The 19,152-nt window shown below is 44.8% G+C and overlaps 1 protein-coding gene across 4 annotated transcripts in view; it reads right to left on the bottom strand.

Annotated features, from left to right (window-relative positions):
* Positions 1–19,152, bottom strand: part of SH3PXD2A (SH3 and PX domains 2A) — a 247,959-nt gene that overhangs the window by 70,417 nt on the left and 158,390 nt on the right. For 2 of the 4 annotated variants that reach the window (XM_066323649.1, XM_066323650.1), the window contains exons 7-8: positions 10,557–10,604; positions 1,553–1,684 (exon numbers count right to left, since the gene is read on the bottom strand). In XM_066323649.1, coding sequence (XP_066179746.1) covers positions 1,553–1,684; positions 10,557–10,604 — 180 coding nt within the window. The remainder of the gene's footprint in view (positions 1–1,552; positions 1,685–10,556; positions 10,605–19,152) is intronic. The other 2 variants (XM_066323646.1, XM_066323647.1) reach the window with 1 other exon arrangement.

Here is a 19,152-nt window from a genome sequence, read left to right as displayed (position 1 = left end):
ATTCAGACACTTCTTGTATTATTTAACAGCCCAGTTAATTCCCTTGGCTCCATAAGCCATTATCCAAGACAAGGATATTATGAATATGAACATAAGTTGCCACAATATAACCAGGCTTGCTCTGATGACAGGGACACCCACGATTGACAATGAGAAGCCATAGGCTTGGGAGGAAGCTTATCCACTTGACCAGACACAGTTCAGGAAGTGAAGACATTGTTCTTCTCTTCAATCGTAGCTATTGCTTGAAAGTGGGGCAGATGAGCAGTTTGGTTTCTATTGGTTTTGCAAGTGATACAGTCAGTACCCAGGAGATGGGTATTTCTGTTCACACTAGCCAGTGCCTTTTCACACACAATCCCTTTGGACTCCACACTAAATCACCAGCCAGCAAGTGACTGTATCACTTTGAGCCAAACAAGCACAAGGATCTCATACAACAGAGCAATTACCACTCCACTAAAGGAAGAAAAAAAAATAAAATACAATGCATGGTCATCTTTGTGAATAACCTGGCTCAAAGCTCCGGAAGCAGAATTTGAACCTTGGATCAGGGTGCCCTAGTGTCCCCAAGCTCTGCTGTGCCCAGCACACTCCAGAGCCTGCCAGTGGCAAGAGCCTTGAATGTGAAGGTACCACAACATGAGCTTTGGCTTGAACAGATCCAAATGTCAGCAGCTCCTCTGGATGAGGACACACAGGTCACGAGTGGGCTGGAAACCAGTCCTGGACAACAGCTCTGGATTAATACACAAGGAGTGCTGGAGGGAGGAGGGGGAACTGCCGAAGACAGGCAGTTATTCAAACCAGCTGCTAAGCCACTCCAACCACTCACACGTACACAGTCCCCTGCATGTGTTCTGCCCAACTCAAAGCTACCAGGAATCCAAAAATTAAAGTACACAAAAGAAATCTATACAAACACTTGCCAAAAATCTCCTTTTCCAAGTGCAAGCTGGTTATTCAACGCACGGCAGAAGGGAATTGCATCTCGCTTTTATATGACAGACTCTGCCTCTTTGCCTCAAAATTCCCCAATTAACACTTCTGCAAGAAGTTTTGAAACTGTGCACGGCCACGTATTTGTCTACGCACATTCTCTCCCCTCCCTACCGTGCTCTGGGCCACAGGCTAAGCTGTCAAGCCAAGCTTCATCCCAAGCAATTTTTAAACACTCATCCTATAAATCCTCTGCAAAGGGAGTTAGTAATGGAAATACTGACAGAAACTTGAAGAGACAGCACGGCAACTAGAGCAGCCTACTATACATCAGCTTCATTAGCTGCAGATCCTTCTCTCCGTCACCTTCATTTTCCATTAGTGTACCTTGGCTAATTAACACACAAAACCTATGAAACATTCTTACAGTAGAAGGCAACATTTGGCCCCCAGCCCAAATCAACATTGAGAAACTTCAACATCCTCTGCCAGACATAGTAACTGTACCAGATGGAGCAAACTTACAGCTAACAAGTAGTGATGAGGAAACTGAAAGCAGAGGAACAAATGCAAAAACCGGACCATTGAGGGAAAAGCAGCAAATATAACTTACCGCTTTCATTTTTCTCAATGACATCCACAACCTCTCCAGCCTGGAGGCTGATCTCAGAGTTCTCCTGCTTCTCATAGTTGGACACCACCACATATTGCTCCAGGATCATGGGTTCAGAGCTAGCATCAGCACCTGGGGAAGGGAAAAAGCAAGCCGTAAGCCAGCTTCCAGCCATGGCTCCTTGAGAGCGACCTCCGTCCATCCGATTCACAACAGGCCAACTTGTCATCAGAGCCAAGCGAATCAGCAAACAACCTTGGCTCGCAGCATATCCCCAAATGGCTGGCCATATAGAAACAGCCTCCTCTGGCCCACAACCCAGCAGCACAGAGGGACATTGGAGAGAAGAAGAAGAAAAAAGGGGAAGAAAAAAAATATAAAAAGGAGCCAAAAAAATTAATTAGTTGCACAGTTTCATGATGGATTCTGAAAATAAACCTCTTCCCAACATGGTTTCCACAATCCTTGCTCCCATTCAGAGAGAAAAATCCTGGGCAGAAGCAGTATAAATCCACAGCTGAGCCATCCCCCCAGTAAACCCAAAGAAGAAACAGCTCTCCCCTTGGCGGCTCAGCTCCTTCTCCACTCTAAAGGCTTGAGCTGAAAGTCAAGAGGGGGCTGTAGATGCCAATCATATTCGTCTGCACTGCAGCCCTTAAATAGAAACACATGAGCGGGACTGAAAGAGAGGGAGGTGGGGTGGAGGGAGCGAGGGGAGGGCGGGGAAGAGTGTTTACTTGAAACAGCAGAAGAAGAAAAGTTACAGCGCCAGATCGCTGCTCGAAGGCGGCCGCCCCCGCCCGCCCCCCGCCGGCTCCGCGGTTCCGCATTCCCCCGGCAGAGCGGCCCCGGCGGGACGGGGCTCGGCTCCCCTCTGCATCGCCTTCCCGGAGCCCTCGCAGCCAACCCCCAGTTGTCTGATTTCTCCTCGGACCGAGGGCTTTCGGCTGTCAGAGCCATTTATGAATGAGAGCAGGCGCTCACGCGAACAGGGGCCACGAAAGGTGCAAAATAACTCTCTCCTCCCTACCCTCCCCCGCCCCCCACACTACCGGTCTTTTTTTAAAAAATATTATTATTATTTCTGACTTTTTCACCCCCAAACCCAAATCATGCCTTTCGAGGTGGAGCCACGAGGCAGGCCCAGCACAGCGCCAGATGTGGAGGGAGCCCTTGGGCTGCTGCATCCCGGCGCTGCCGTGCAGCACAAACAGGGCAGACGGGGCCTCTGCACTCCCAAACCCAGGCACAGGCTGGCTGTGCTCAGCCTGGAAACCGCCTTGAAAAGTCATGAAAACCTCCCGGTTCAGGAGCTTGCTTTGTAAGAGCCAACGTGCCTTAACGCAAAATTATTTTACAGGTTCTCGATTACAGCAGTTTGGGACACCAGAATTATTATACATTTTACATATTAAGAGACAGTTCCTGTTGCTCTGGATCAAGATGTGGATTGAAAGGGAGGACAGAAGCAGATATTCACAGCTTGCTGAATATCTCATTTTACACAACAGGGACAGAGCCAGGAGCAGACTCCAGGTTTTCCTGAATTTCTGATGACAAATTGGCTAAAAGAGACAGGAAGGAAGCAGCATGATCTGAAACTGTCCACCAGAAAAGTCAAGGGACTGACAGCCAAGCACAGGATGCTGGGTGCTGTATTTCCAAACTCAGCATGTTCATAGGTGTTTGGACTGGAGATGCAAAGTGATTCTACAGACAAGTAATTAGCGTCCCTGCCAAGAAAGAGGTGAAGAATGCATCAGCCATTAAGACAGCATCTTGTTAAATGAAAATCCTAGAAAAAAAAGCAATTAATTCAACTGTTTCCTGAAAGGAAACACTATCACAATGCCTCCCCCTGGAACAAGTTTGAGAAACCCAGAAAATTAGAAGACTTCCTTGCTCCCTAAGCATGCCTCTGCTTCTCCTCAAATTACCTAAGTTAATTTTCTTTAAAGAGGCCTCATCTCCTCTAGAAGCTTGTGTTTAAGAGATTTAGCTTTTCTATAGATAGTTGAACCACAGCCAGTAGCAGGAACAGAAGACCATGAACTGACAACATGGAAATTTATAATACAAATTTTCACCATAGCTGTCCATTCCAAATGAGCATCGTGTTTCTCTTTATGATCAATCAACCTGACTCGTGCACTCTGGTTTAAACCAGTGCATGTTGGGCTACCCAGAGTACCATGAGATGCTTTCCCCTGTTTCACACAGTCTGTTCACCAGTCCAGAATCCAGCAGTGTTATAATCTTCTTTAGGCAAGTAATACCTACAACCTCTACTTTGTTTTAGTCTTGAGATAAATACAAATTTTTTTTAACCAGAAACAAAAGCTGTCATGGACTTATGTCTATACATGTGCATCAGCAAAGAATTCAGTGTGTAGAAAGGCAAGAGGGACCAAACAGCAGCAAGGGGAGCAGGAGACATGCAGCAAGCTAATTGCTAAACCAACAACTCAAATGCCTTCTTTCCTCCAACCTACTAGGCAGTTTGGCAGTTTTCATGGGACTGGAGTAAAGAAAAAAAAATTCAAAATACTGCATTGGCTTGGTGGCTGGAGCAGTGTTCATGTGATGCATGTGTCCCTGCTGGGAACAAGGAGAGGACCAGGCTGCAGCACAGGCTGGCAAACACTCCACTGGCAGCCACAGAGGCCAAGCCAGGGACTGTGTGCCAGGGGAATGCCCTTGCCAGGAAACACGGAGAATCAGCACTTCAAATCCAACTCCTCAACTCTAAAAAAGAAAAAGAAAAAAAAAAAAAAAAAAAAAAAAAAAAAAAAAAAAAAAAAAGCAAGCACTTGAAACAGTTTGGCAAGATAGGTTATATCTGCATTCTCATATCTGAAACCCAGCAGGGCTTCTCTGGGTTACTCTGTCCTGCCTTGGATAAGGTAGTCACTGCAGGAGAATTTCTTTGTCACTACAGTGGCTGGAGGAACACATACAATTAAGAGATTGTTTTAACAGACGCTTGTTTAAGTGCTACAGGGCTCCTATTAAGACAAAAAAAAAAATAAAGTAGGGTGATAAATTCCTTGGTCTAGGAAGTAACCAAGGTCAAACAAACTTGTTCATTTACAGCTGCAGCAGATCATGCCTAGAGGATATCCCCCTTTCAAGGCGTGGGGTCCCCGTGGCTCCTTGGAGTGATGGTCACCCAAGATTAGGTACTGCACAGTGGGGAAGATTTCAGTAAGAGCAAAGAAAGGAATAAGAGGAGGAGGAAAAGACAGAGAAACAGCTCCTTCCAGTAACCAAAAGCCTTTACCATTTTCTGGGTAGCGTGGTTTGGGTTGTTTCTACATTCCCTTCAGGCACAGTAAGGGACTTTATTCCTCCTCAGCCTTCCGCCCCCACCAAGCTTCTTTAGATGAATTACTCCTCAGTGACACTCAGGATGCCCACAACATTGCTGCTACACTATGTCAGATTCCCCAAAGGGGATTCAAAAGAACAAGACAGGCAACACCACAGGGAGCACAGCACCAATTACACCCGCTGCCCTTGGCGCTTCCGCATCCCTGCCAATTAGTTCAGGTCTAATTTGTAACACAGGACACAGCATGCATTGAAGAGTAACAGCCTGCTCAGTGTGAGCACAGGAGAGGGATGCAGCGTGGCACGAGTTTCCCAGCAAGCTCACATGCAGCTGCAATGCCACCCTGACACAACAGCCCCACTTTTCAAAAAGCATCTTCAGCCCAGGCAGGAAAAATGGAGAGCAAAGGATAGGATAACACTGATGTGCCAGATAAAGGTCCCCCCTCCTCCCCCTCCAAAAAAGCAGAATTAGTGTTTTGGTTAAGCTCCAACTCACAAGCCCTCCCCAGAGCAGAGCCCAGATTGCTGGCTGAAATAAGAGTTTGCTTGCCTCTCCATTTCTTTTTGCCTCGAGTCCGTTTCCTGGTTAAAGTCTTGAGGATACCCCTCCTCCTCTCCATAGGGCTCCACTTTACAATCCTCCCGCTCCTCGCTCCTCACCTCAGCACTTCTCTTCCTAGGGCGGAGCAGAAATGTCATTGGAGCTTGTCCATGCCCCTCACAGCTGGCACTATTAAGTGACACAGTTGCACCCTGTCCCCCTCACCAGGCAGTGAGGAGGGAGCATCATTCCTCCTGCTGTACTCAGAGACCAGCAACTACTGTGAAAGCCTCCTAAATAAGAGCGCAGAGCATCCGTTCCAACATCCTCCTCCTCCTCCTGTGTTGCAACAGCTAAGACCTACGATGGTTTTGCAATAGCCAAAAATGAAAACCACCAACTGGACTCCAAAAATAAAATCATCTGGATATGGGAATGTGAGGCTCCTGATCTTTGCCAGATTACTCCGTTGTTATCAGGCTATAAACATGTCTGCTCTTTTAATCCATACAGTGCACAGGCTCTTATATTGCTCTTTCATGACTATCAATCAAGCAGTTACAGATTGAGACTAAATGAATTAGTACTGGGCTGGTCAGTGGAAGTCCTGCAGAAGCAGCCAAAACCACAGAAACGGCCAGTGAACACCAAAGGGGTGAGTCACAGCTGAACAACCAACTGGCAGGTAGTCCAGCCCTTCCGACATGGGCACAGCTGCTGGGGACACGTGCAGGGGCTGCACGCTGGGGTGTCTGGCACACACGGCCCCCGGTGTCCTGGCATTCCATAAGATCATGGCAGGGCTCTGCACTTTTCCACGCATGGGGAGGAGTAACTGTGGTAGCTTGGATCTAGAGCTGCGGTTTCTTGTTAAAGCCAGTTCTTGAAGGGCAAGCTTTTATGTATCTCTGGAAAACTCCTTCTGGGGAAGGATGAAGGAAAAAAAAAAAAAACAACCCCAGAATAGCAGCAAGCCTACTTAAAATCCTCAGATCAGTCTAACCCCTTACAGCAATCATACACCCAGCTCTGAACACATGGAATTCCTTCCTCTAAAAACTTCACCTCCTTTCTTTCTTATCAGAAGGACCACATGACTATAAGAAATAAACATTAAAATTGCCTTTTTTTTTTTTTTTGAGCCTTCCAGCCATGATTTATCCTGAACTGTTAAGAGCAATGGCTTAGGTCCACCTAAAAATTGGGTTAAGTGTATATTACACACAAGATAAAACAGACTTTGCCATGTAATGCACGGGAGAGTACACAAGAGTTCATCATATTGCAGCAATGTTGGAAAAGCAGTTCTTAAAATAACCAGTTCCTAGAGTAAGCAGTGAGATGAGACTAGTGAAGCCTGCTACAAATCTCTATGAGGACAACATGGGTTCAGATCAAAACTGTTTCCCAGTCTAGGATCTCTCTTCTATTCACTGAGAGGGCTTTTGTTTTGTTTGGTGTTTTGGATTTTTGTCCATTTTTTATTCTTTGTGTGCCCTAAACAATCAGGGCTTTGACTCATCTCCTAGATACTCCTGCAGTCCAGCCTGTCACGCTTCAACCCTGTTGCTACTTACCAAAATTCAGACTGTATTTATACATCAATTATTCCTGGAGGTAAGACTACTGCTTACTTGTGAGTGAAAGGGATTCATCTTCATCCCTCCTGCCAGACAGCAATCCTCCCAATCCCAACAGTGTTTAACTTCAGAGCTCAGAGGCTCTTGGTGTAGCAGCCCTGAACCACAAAGCTTCAGGGACAGAGACAAAAGTTCATCACCTCCCACAGTTACTTCAGAAACTCAGTACAAATCCAGTCTCAAGGTCTGGATTATTGCCAATTAAAGAAGAAAAAGGAACATTTGGGCAAGTCTATCAAATGGTTTATTAATACACTATGATTCCTGTGGTTCTTCCCTGAGCTTGGCCAGGTAGCTCTTTTTCAAAGCATAGACACTCTATTGCATTTTCAGAAGCAGGTGACACCATGCTATGAGAGATGTGTGGAAATCAGAAAGGGAATGGTTTGGATCTGACCACCTAGGTAATGCAGAAGACCCAAAGCCAGAGAAGTTTGGCCTAAAACCTTGTCCAAACCCCAAAGAATGCCCGAGAATAAAACAAGATTGAGCATCATGCACCCAGCAATGACCAGTTCAGCACATAAACCCTCTCACCCCAGGTTGGCAGCTGCAACTGATGTAAGAGAATTTTCTCCCTAAGTGAGCATCCCTCCAGCCATCCACCTTCCTTGCTCTGGTGCTCTGCAAGCCTTTCAGGACATGGGGCAATAGTGTCCAAAGCTCTAGTCCTTCTTGCTGCCTTTTTGGCTAAACATGCCAAGCTTTGGTCTAGATGGTAATCCCATGAGCTGCACTAAGTCTCTCCTAACCTCCTGAGTTGCTGCTACAAACAGCTGTAGGGGGCCCATGCCAACAGCCCACATTGCCACCAAGAAGAGACTATGATCAGCAATCATAGCAGCAAAAAATTAACTGGATGCCTGGATTCATTCCCTGCCACAAGACACATGTAGTACTTTCTGTCACTTCCAAGAACCAAGATCTGGGTGAGCCTTAAAGTGGCAAGTGGGACAAGTGGCAGCTTTAAGGTAGACTGTGGCTTCCAGCACTGGAGTGTGTGTGACACACAGCTAAAACCAGCAGCACAACACAGCTCCCATGGGGAGCACCTCAGGAATGAGCCTGGCCCATGGTAAAAGGCAGGACCTCTCTCAAGCAGCTGTTCCAGTTCAGTTCTTCCCTTTTTACAGCCCTCAGCAGCATTTCCAACGAAATCCTGACCAAAAGAAAAATTCAGTGCTGACCTTTGCCAAGTGGAGCATATTGGTCTTGGGATTTTTATTTTTTATTTTTGATCTGCTAGGTTTTAAAACAGTGCCAAGAAAAATTAGAGGCAGGAGGGTGAAAGTAAAAAGTTGAGTCCTCTTTCCACTCCTTCTTGGAAAGTTGGCTCTCTGAGCAGTGATTCCAACCAACTAGGTTACAGGTAGCAACAGTTAAGAATACTTAAGTACATTGCACACAAATCTGTTAAACTGCTTGAAGATTTTCACACCGCTGCCAAACTGGGTCTTCCACCAGGATGAAGTCACCAATATACTCTGGCATTTGCTCTAGTCCTGCTCACTGGTGCAACACATTCCCATCCCTCCACATGGCACAAAGCAGACCAGCCAAGGATTTTAAAAACAGTCAGAGTGACCAAACTAGAATCCCATCACAGCACCTCAGAGTGTGGCACCCATCTATTTCCAAAGTACAAAATGCGACCACTTTAAAGTCTTGGTTAGAGTCTCCACTTCATGGAGCAGGTTCATAACCTCAGCTAGAGCTTGGACAGCATGAAACTAGCTTCTGTTCTCATCTCCAAGCCACAGCCTGGCTAGGACACATAAATGTACTATATAGGTAAAGATCACATCCAAATTCAAGTCTGATCTACCAGCTTGACACATCAGGATATAGCCCATGGCAGATCTGAACTGAAGAACAGCTATTTTGGAAACTGGGGATTAATTTGGATGAGAAACTGAAAGGCCCCATGAACTAGAACAGCACGGGACACTAATAACTCACCAAATGTACACAAGACTTTTGAGCAGCACTGTGTATCAACATTCACCTTCTCAAGCACCATGCAATGCAATTAATTACTTATATTTGCACACTCATCATGCACAGTTTTTTTTGCCAAACTAGCAACATGCATTTAGCTAAAAGCAGTAAGCAGAAGGGAAAAAAAAATTTATCTATAAAAGATTTTGCTTCCTTGCCCTTCAAGAGGGCTAAAAACCTTGGCATTCAGTTTGTAATTTCATATATGACAATACGAAACAGTCCCAACAGATCTATTGAATCAATGAAACTCAACCTCACCCTGCAGGCAGATAATCTGAGGGGTTCTTGTCATTTTTCCTCAGGGACACCACCTCTTCTGTCTCCTCTTAAACATGTTTCTACCCTGCTCAGTCTCATTCTGTTTTTCTGTCTCCCCCATAACCTATGAAGCAGCAGGCTTCTGTGACTGAATACTTCAGATATTTCAGCACTTTTATATCCAGTTACCACCCTCAAATTAGACATATTCTACAAAGATGAGACAGAACCCCTCCTCAAGGATATATTCAAGTTCTATAAAGAGTAGCATTTCAGGAATCACAGCAGTCTTGCTCACTAGAAACTTCAGACAAGCAAGCACTCATCCATCGAGGGTGGTGGGATTTTGTTCACATACTTTCAACAGGGCATGAACTTGAATATTTACCAAATCTGGTATGGAAATCAGCAGGAGTGTTTCCATCTGTCCTTGCCCTGAGACCTATATGTAGCCTTAACTGCTTGAGTGACCAACCCAGCATCCTGTACAGACACAAAATCTATCACTTGCGATCTCTCCTTCTAAGAGTGGAGGAGAAAAGAATTCTTCTGTGATATTCCATGTCAAGCGACCAATGCCTGCAGAAGAAATAGACTGTTACATAGCAGAAGTCCTGATTCTTTACACTATAAAGCTCAGTTTTTGCCTTGTATGGGACTACTGCTCCCTAGCCCCTGACACCTCACACCTAGAAGCTATTCCCCTGTTTCCTCCTCCTTCCTGATTCATTGCAACAAGAAGGTTGATGCTCCCTTGAAAATTTTGCATCTTTATCAGAGTTTCGGATTTTTCATGTGAAACCACTTCTACTTAGTAGGGAATGCAAAGAACGTTTCAGAAGGATAGGGGCAGACAGTCATGTTTCTCCGCCTTACCCTGACTCAAAGTTTCTTCCACACAGAATAGTGAGAGCACAGCTGTGCAGGCTCAACCCACCACAAGAGGGGATGCTGCCTTCTACTGTGGCTTTGAGTTGGGCAGAGAAAATATAAACTGCAAACTACTAACCCCTGCTAGCAGCAACATCAAGGTGAGGCAGTCATTGGAAAAGCAAAGCTCTTCCTTACCAGAAATCATGCATCATGAAAAACCAACACAACAAGCAGACAACAGATCCTGCGTATCCACTGTCAGAGATTCACATTCAAGACAACTCCAAAACCACACACAGCTTGAACTAGAGAATTCTGGTTTTTATAGCATGCAGAACACCAAGACACAAGAATTTACCTGGAGTGACACTCTTTTTTGGAGTCTCAGACAAACTGGACATCCAAACTTGAAATCCAATCATAGGGCAGCCATGAAAAAAGAAAGCAATTAGAGACACAAGAAAACAATCAAAACCAGTGATATCAGAAAGTCTGAGAGTTAGTAAAAACAGCTTTAAAAGAGAGATTAAATTTTTCTTAATAGTAGTGTTGGCATGATGGGGACTTAGAGGAAGGTCAAGTCATAAGAACCACACAGTTAATTTTTATGTTTTAGTGGATTTGCAGAACTTATGAAACTGATCTGTAGGTGATCCAATTTTGAGCTCTAGGAGTAAGATATGCCCTGAGCTTATTCCCAGTAGCTCAGAAAACACATACCAAAAGACAGTTTGACTTATTAAGCCCTAGATCTGGAAAACTATTTATCTTTGCAGCTGTTAATCATACCCAAAAGACACACAGACAACTCACAGAGCCTAAGCTTAGCAAACACATAGGAGTTTCTACAAGCATCTTGTTATCCTGAAATTGTATTAAGTAAAATAACAATAGACAAATAATGCTCCATAGAAAAGAGAACAAAGCTCCAATAAAGGTATATTCAGAGTATAACTAGAAATTCAAATTTTTAGCCAATGAATGAGGCAGAGATCAGGCTAAGGAGAAAGCTGATAAGAGTTGCTGCCAACAGCGTCAAAAGTTTTCCCTCCTCCTCCATGAAATGAGGTGGAAATACTTGGCTTGGGAATTTGGGAATAATCTTCAAATATTAAGTGGTAATTTTTTTCTTGAATACAGTGGAAGTAGGTTTTCAAAGTTAACAGATTTCCCCCCATTTCTAAATAACAAACACTCCCCTTCTGTGGGATGAAGGAGTAGAAGGGCAGCTGTTACTCTCTCCTTGCCTGGGAGAAGAGACATCTGGAAAGAGATGGCTGTATGACAGTCTAACAATTTTGTAAATTCTGACAACTCCAAAACACAATTTGAAAAATTTATTTGCAATGTAGAACCTTGTCCTGGACCCAGCAGTTTAACAACAGATAAGATGCACCCACCAACCACCTGGAGAGAAAAGCAGGCTGTACTGGTGGCCTTGTCTATTGGTGGTGGCCTTTTTCTTTTGAATTGCAGAATATCTCCAAGGCAGTAATAAGATCAATAGACAGTAATGCAATAGATTCACAGTACATATGTAGCTGAGGAATTGCTAGCATGATACAAACATTAAGAAATTACTTTCCAACTTTCCCAATGGAAACCAGAGGTCCAAGAAACACACTGCTGTTTTCTCAGCACTAAGAGAATGCTGAGGTTTTGAAATCCTTTCTATAAATTAGGGACACAATTCTCATTGTGTAGTTGCACTGCAATTCAAATGGATTCAGTATTTTGACTACTTTGTCAAGTGGCAGCTTGGAGAAAATTCTGAAGTCTTTCAACCATCTGACTCCCAAACCCATGTGCTGTACTGTCACAATACACTACAAAATACACAGTGGTAAATAACAATAATTTACTCTGGACTACCATTTAAGAAAAACTGAAAAAGGCTTTGCATTGGTGGAGTGCAACAGGAAATAATCTGTCAGAGCAACTTGTGCTGTAGTTCATGGAAGGAATATACAGCATGTTTCTATTACAGACTTGAGGCATGCACGGGAAAGGGTGTGAAGGAGTTGTTGTCAGCAACTTGTCTATTAGCTTTTGAATAGACTTCCACTGCCTTCAGAGCACGATTATGAACTTCAGTCAACTGTCAGATCTTTTTCCAGACAGAAGAACCTGAATATGACAATAATAAATCAAGCAGATTATGTATTGCAGGAGTAACTGGGAAAATTTCAAAGTTTGCCCCCATCCAAGCTGCAGCAAAAGACAAAACCACCCAGAGGAAATACACTGCACTTAACACAATTTTAGGGTTACTCTGGATCTGTCTACCCAAGAAAAGAGAGTTTAAACCTAGATCAACAGTAGCTGTATCTACAGACATCCATGTGAGATCTCACCATAAATAAATCAATTCTGTTAGCCATTATCCATTAAAAAAAAAAAAAAAAACAACCTTCTTTTTAAACAAAATATTACTTCTCCTTGTCAAAACTATTGGTTTAAGCCAGAAAAGAAGGGCAATATAAGTATTAACTGGTAAACAATCCCACAGGTCACTGGTGTGGGCTTCCCAGTCCAGGAAGCAGCATAAAAGCAGGAGCACTTCTGAGCTGCCCCAGCCTGACAGCAGCTAGAAGTGGATGAGGTTGCTTCTGAAGCAGAAGACAGCCAGCATATTTCAGCTGCTCCTCCACATCTGCTTAGCATTAAACTTCCTTCTTGGGGAATTTTTTTTTTTTTTAATTCTAAGACATTTAAGCTCTAATTGCTACCAGCTTTTAAGAGTCCCCCCTACAAATAATAAAAATATCAGACATTAGTGATAGATTCCACTTCACAGAGAACTCAAACGAAGAGCCGTGGCAGGAGCCAGCACACAGAGAGGAGGTCAGAGGCCTCAGAAACATGCTGTGCCTGAGCCAACAAAACACAAGCTTTGAACAGCCTCAGGTTTCCCCTTTAGGACAGGGTTTTACTGGAATTCTGCATGGGGCTTGGACCTGGTTTCCAATGGGATTGGTAACAGTAAAGGAACAAACCTTTGCTTCCTGCCACTCCCTCACTGCCACACAGCTGAACACTGCTTGAAAGTGCAAGCGGGACCGGGGGGGAAATCTCAGTATTTGGAAGGAAAATTAAAGTTGCCTGCTCAAAGCAGGCCACTCCAAGGGCAATGGCATCCCAATTCTGCTCTTAACACCAGTCCCCACAGCCGCTGCTGCCGACTTCAGCTGGAGCAAGAACAAACTCCTCCTACCGGAATTATTTTTAAAAGCTCCAAAGGAACATAGATCCATAAATTACAGCTAAGCCACGAGGCTGAGGCAGTTGGGAAAAGCACAGAGGAGGCTTTCCTTCAGAGCCACACTGCACAGAAATAGCAGCACAGCAGGCGTGTCACTGGAAGTGGCTGCTGAACCCCATTCCATCGCTTTCAGGCTGCCATGAGGGAGCTGGGCAACCCTCAGACGGGTCAAGGGGGTTCCTCAGGTACAAAAGAAAAGGAAGGAGTTGAAGGGGCAAAAAGCTTTGAGAACAAAATTAAGCGGCTATGGTGAACATGAAACATATTCTAGATTTCAGCAGAAGCTTTTCTGCTGCCAGTGAGGCTGGTTTGTTTGCTGCTCCTCCCACCACTGGCAAGAGAACAGGCGCCAGACTGCTGGGGACTAATGCTTTCTGCTTGTAATACAGCTCCACTCATCTCATTTTAGCAGCAGACTATTTGTCTTGTGTATAGCTAGAGCAGAGCAAGTTTCCACAAAAGCCTACAATAGCTGGAGTTGTCTACCATCAAATGCATGAGCTCAGTGCTACCAAAATCCAGATGCCACATTCATGGTACACATCAGTCCTGCACATCCGGGTGGGCCCCTGCCCCAGCAGGAGCAGAGGAACTTCTCCTCCACGGGCATTTTAGCAGCAGCTACTGAAGCAGGTTCCTTTCGTTAGTAAAACTGTCTGAAACGTTCAGTTCAGTGTTGAGCCCAGCTTCCCTGATTGAAGACTGCAGCCAGCACCAGGAGGGACACTCCTATGGAATCACAGGTTTCATGCTGCGGCTATCAGGGACCTTTACAACAAACTTTTTTTAAAACAAATGTCTGTATAGCAATCCAGTGTGTTAAGCTACATATTTCCCAAGAATAGTCCTGCAGTAATTGTGGGGAATTGGATCATACTGATCATGAGTCTCAGTGTGGTTGTAGCTCTGGCAACGCAACCCTTGCCCCAAATGATTTCTGTGCATAGCTGAGAAATTAGCATGGGCCAAAGACAGGTCCCTACAAGTGGTCTAGATGTGGCAGCCTTGCTTTGGAGGACAAAGAGTTTATTATACAGGTATGGCTGTTCTTTGGAAGTTGCCTTCCATAGGAAGTAACAGTCCCAGGGCAATTTAACTAATGAAAGTCTTTTGCTCTCATGAAGCCCTACCTTTAATATCAACTGGGAACACCAAAATCTCCCAGCTGATACGGTGCAACCTAAATTACTGAGAAAAGGATTATAAGAACAAGTGGCTATGCTGAAGAGATACTGACATCTGGTCTGCTTCCAACAGTGATCTGTTCCATGAGTGCAGTTGAGTGTTTTGCAGATTCATTTTCTAGACTCACACACTTCCTGTCTTAATTGGAGGGGTGAAAAAAAAATAAGCAATGCAATCAGTGATTCCTCAGACTGGAGCTGGGGGAAATAAGTGCTTCTTCTGAAGAATAGACATGTTCTCATGCCAACAGTGATATCTGACAAGTCAGCAAGAAGTGGGCTGACCACATTATTCCTGAGAATTCCACTTAGAATTGGTCCAGAGACTTGTTGATTTCAATGTTCATCGCATATGACAGAAGAGAAAACTGAAGTTGAGCCTGCATTTCAATTTACATTTAGGAAGACAAGCCTGCAGAGCAGTTGGTACAAATGAAGCACTATGTTGTTGTCCTGGGGGCTCAGGTGGGACACCTTACTGCCTCAGGCAGGTAAAGAACCCCAAAGCCAGGCTCAGTCTATTCAGTCCAGGGCTTCTTGCTGAGATTTCGCCTCCACTTTTCCCCTCCTTGCTTCCTTTCTGCACTCTTCAGACAAGCAGAGGAACAATCTCCTCCTCCTCCTGACAAGGTGAGGCTGGCCAGTCAAGAGCAGAGCGCTCACTGAGGAACCCCAAAACTGTGGGGCTTATTTCTGCTTCCATCTGCAGACAGTGCACCACGCTCATACCCTTGTGAATATCTCCAAAATCTCCATCTTCTAGACCCAGTGACCACCCTTTGTCAGCCTGTCTCCAGGTTTCTCTTCTCTAGTCCCTTCCCCTTCAGCTGGAGCTTGGGTTAAATGGGAAGGCAGTAAAGTGCAAAAGCACTAGACTAGGGGAGGAAGACAGAAATACTTGGTGTTGCTGACCTCCCCCAGAAATGGAAGCACTTTTACCAGATAGTTACTCTGATAAAGAGTCCGTGTAGTTTTACAACTACAGCTGTCTGGAAAGAGGAAATATGCAGATGAGCCTTCATCCAAACTAGAACCACTGCCCCAGATTCTTGGCTCATACAATTATTCATTCAATTAGGCAGAAAACAATAGATAGTCAGAGAAATAGGAGGATGGCACAGAAAGGTTGCAAGTGTTTTCATCTATCTCACACAGTTCTACTCAGGGCACCCTGTTGAACTGTGCCATTGATTTTCTATCCCCAGGCTCCAGAAAGACCTAAACAAAACCAACATTTGTGCCTGGCCCAGTGTGAGCCTGGTCAGACGTTAAACTTCTTCGGTACCACAATAAAAGTTTAATTTGTTACTGCAATTGCTGGGCAACCAACTGTCCCACACCAGGGTAGCTTAAATAAGTTTTCCTTGCTCTTATGTGTATGGCATTCTAATGCACCACGTTCAAATCAAGTATTTTAAGGTAGTCCTTGAAGGAATACACATATATTATTTTTTTCCCCATTAGGAAACTGCATTTTAAAGTAAACCTCTCATTATTGCAGAGATATTGCCTCTTCTATACACTTGAAGCTGAACATCACCTCCAATCCCCATGCCATCTGTTCAAGAGGGTGGTATCTTGAAAAAATATTTGACTAGTAGATAATCAAACATGCAAATCCAGCTAAAGTGTCTGAGTAAGAGGATTGGCAGCAGGCATTAAATAATGCCTTTAATTTTAGTCTTATTCACCAAGTTCAGCTTCATCACAAACAGCCTGGGGAGGGCCTGTCAGTGAGGGGGGTGTGGGCAGAGGTGCTGGGCTGCAGTGAGGAGCACAGCCAGCACCTCCCTCTTTCCCTGGCAGAAATGATCCCACTGGGAGCTGTCGGGCTCCCCCAGCACCACCACCCTGCAGACCAACCTCAGACCACGTCCACTTGCCACGTAGCCTGGCTCATGCTAGACCCACACACACTGCTTGGAAAATGTTCACATCTGGCTTTCACGTGACTCGAGCGTGCCTCAGAAATTCATCATCTGGATAACTCACTCCTGCAGGGGAGAAATCCACAACCAGGGAGCCCTTTCCTGAGTTGGAACGGAGGAGTGAGGCCAGAGGATCGTGTGCCTGACAAACTGCACAGTGACACGCTCACAGCTGCATTTTCACAGCCTCATCCTTTCTAAAAGTACAAACGCAAAGAAAACTTAGTCCCAATTTTCCACTCTGTTTACTTCTGAAAAACCCCATTTTAATCCCATTTGCAGACCCAGAAGTATCCAGGACTGCTTAGCTTTTGTTCTGGCTGCCATGACTCACATTAACTCTTTCCACATGGCAAGTGGGGATTGTTTCCCACATGATCACTGTGGTACAGCCCCTGCACATACAGTTTTGTAGCAGTTCCAAGTTCTGCAGGGAAGTGCCTAGAATATCTGAATTCTAATCCACATCTACAGCTGTACAAACTGAGAGCATCACCCCTCTGAGGAAAAAACCAGCCTCCGGCACTGCCAAGGACGGGGGTAGAAAACGTTGCACTTGGAAACTCACAGGTATGTACACATGCTGGGATTCATGTGTGGCTCAAAAAATGGAGCAAGAGTCAAGTCCCAACTGTGAAGCAGCCACGCTGCCAAGCACAGAACACTCAGCAGCACTGGCGTGTCCAGGCAGAGCCAATAATCAGTGCATGCATTGTAACTCCTGCTGGACACCTCTGTAAGTAATGCTTCCAGCCATTTATGGTTAGCTGAGCCACTCCATCCAGAGCGAGCCTGAGAGAGGATTTGTGCTGTCACGCAGCCTGGACACAGGCCAGCTAGAACGGGACAGGTGTGAAGCCACTCACGAAGCTGGATGCACTTAGGGAGTGCTATTTTAGGGGAGAGTGCTCTCAACAGGCTGAGGACACACACTCTACATCCAGGTTTCCAGAATCTGAGGAGAGAGATTCAAGTGCTCACCAGCCTGAGACTAAGTTACCCAAAATGCCCAGGGAAGATTTTATCTGCTCCTCTCAGCCAGACAGACCCATCTGTGCCACATACAGATTCCTGCAGTGGCTGAGGATCATCACCCTCTGCTCCAGCTCCCAAATGCACTTCTCACCTGCCTTATCCAGCATGCCAAAACCAAAATACCAGTACTCTCTGTGCAAGAGAGGAAAAACCCACGCAGGCTGCATTAATACCATCTGCCACCAACAGACAGAAGAGGGAGGCAGAACAGGAGCAGATGGAGAACAGAGAATTCCTTAAAAACAAGAGAAATGCCATTATATCCTCTAAGGTACCAAGTGCTTTCTCTGTGCTCAGCTGAAGACTCTCTGAGGCATTTGCAGAGTTCAAGCTGTTCTACCATGGCTGTGCTCAAGCCACACCTCATTTTTCCAGCCCTCCCTGCTCCCAGTCTCCCTGCCCTCTCTCCTGCACACAGGGCTCTCTGCAGCACTGATGCTGAACTGGGAACGGCAAAGAACACAAACACATTCTTTTCCCTAATCCTGCACCCTGTCCTCCCCACACTTGAGTTTAAAAGCCAAGGAGCAAAACAAAAACCCCACACAATATACAAACATCTCTTTCTCTCTTATCCCATCTTCCTCCCACCACAGCATATGGGCCACCCAGAAGATGACAGTGATCCTATACATCTAATGGGCCACATGTCCTGTCAGCAGAAAACTGAAGCAGTGTGGAATAAAGTCTCCTATCTGCTCTTCTCTTCAGTAGCCTCAGGCAGAAGTCCAAAGCACTTCAGTTTAAGCAGTGACTTTAAAAATATGGTGTACAAGGAGAAGTGTGAGATCAGCTTTTTTCTGCCAGAACACTACAGGATTTGGAGCGTGGGATTGCAGTGGACAGATTCACATCTTGACTGAAGATGCAGAATTGGGTCACACACACACAGATGCTGCAAGGACATGAAATCTGCCTGACTTAACTCTTCCTCAAATCCTGCTCTCTGCTAGTGCACCTGAGCACAGGAGCAGTAGTCTTGCCTTGGAAAAAAAAAACCCTAAACCCACAGAATGGATGCTACTCTAATGATATGAAAAACTTGTGTTAAAAAAAAAACAAACAAAACAGTCTCATTAAAAAAAAAAAATCACGAAAGAGAATTAGGTCTTTGGGGAATAACTGCATGAAGCAAAAGCCAAAAAACTGATCAGAAGTTTAGAAAATTCACTATCTGAGGAAAAATAATTCTCAGTCATGAGAAGAGGAAGCTCTGTAATTGATGACTGAATTCAAGATGCACATTACCATCAGTAACTACTAACTTCTTCCAGAACCAGGCCCAAAATGTAATAAATGGAAAGGTTTGTTTGGTCCTTATTTGCTATGCTTTTGCCTACTCTACCCTTCTTTTATTACTAAATCCTTTATCTTCCTGAAAAGGAAGAAAACAAAACAAAAAAAGCAGCTATGTAAGAACCAAAATGTTCTGCCAGAATCTGCTGTTTTTAAATTCCATGCAGTAATTAGTACATAGAGCCAAGAAGGTTAATCGTATGGTGAGGGAACAGATCACAATTTCTGATCAAGAGCAATCTTGTCAGT

Source organism: Sylvia atricapilla, chromosome 8, assembly GCF_009819655.1.
Source record: "Sylvia atricapilla isolate bSylAtr1 chromosome 8, bSylAtr1.pri, whole genome shotgun sequence".
NCBI classification, from domain to species: Eukaryota; Metazoa; Chordata; class Aves; order Passeriformes; family Sylviidae; genus Sylvia; species Sylvia atricapilla.
Note: the sequence above shows the minus strand (reverse complement) of the source record. Positions and strands in the feature narration are given on the sequence as shown.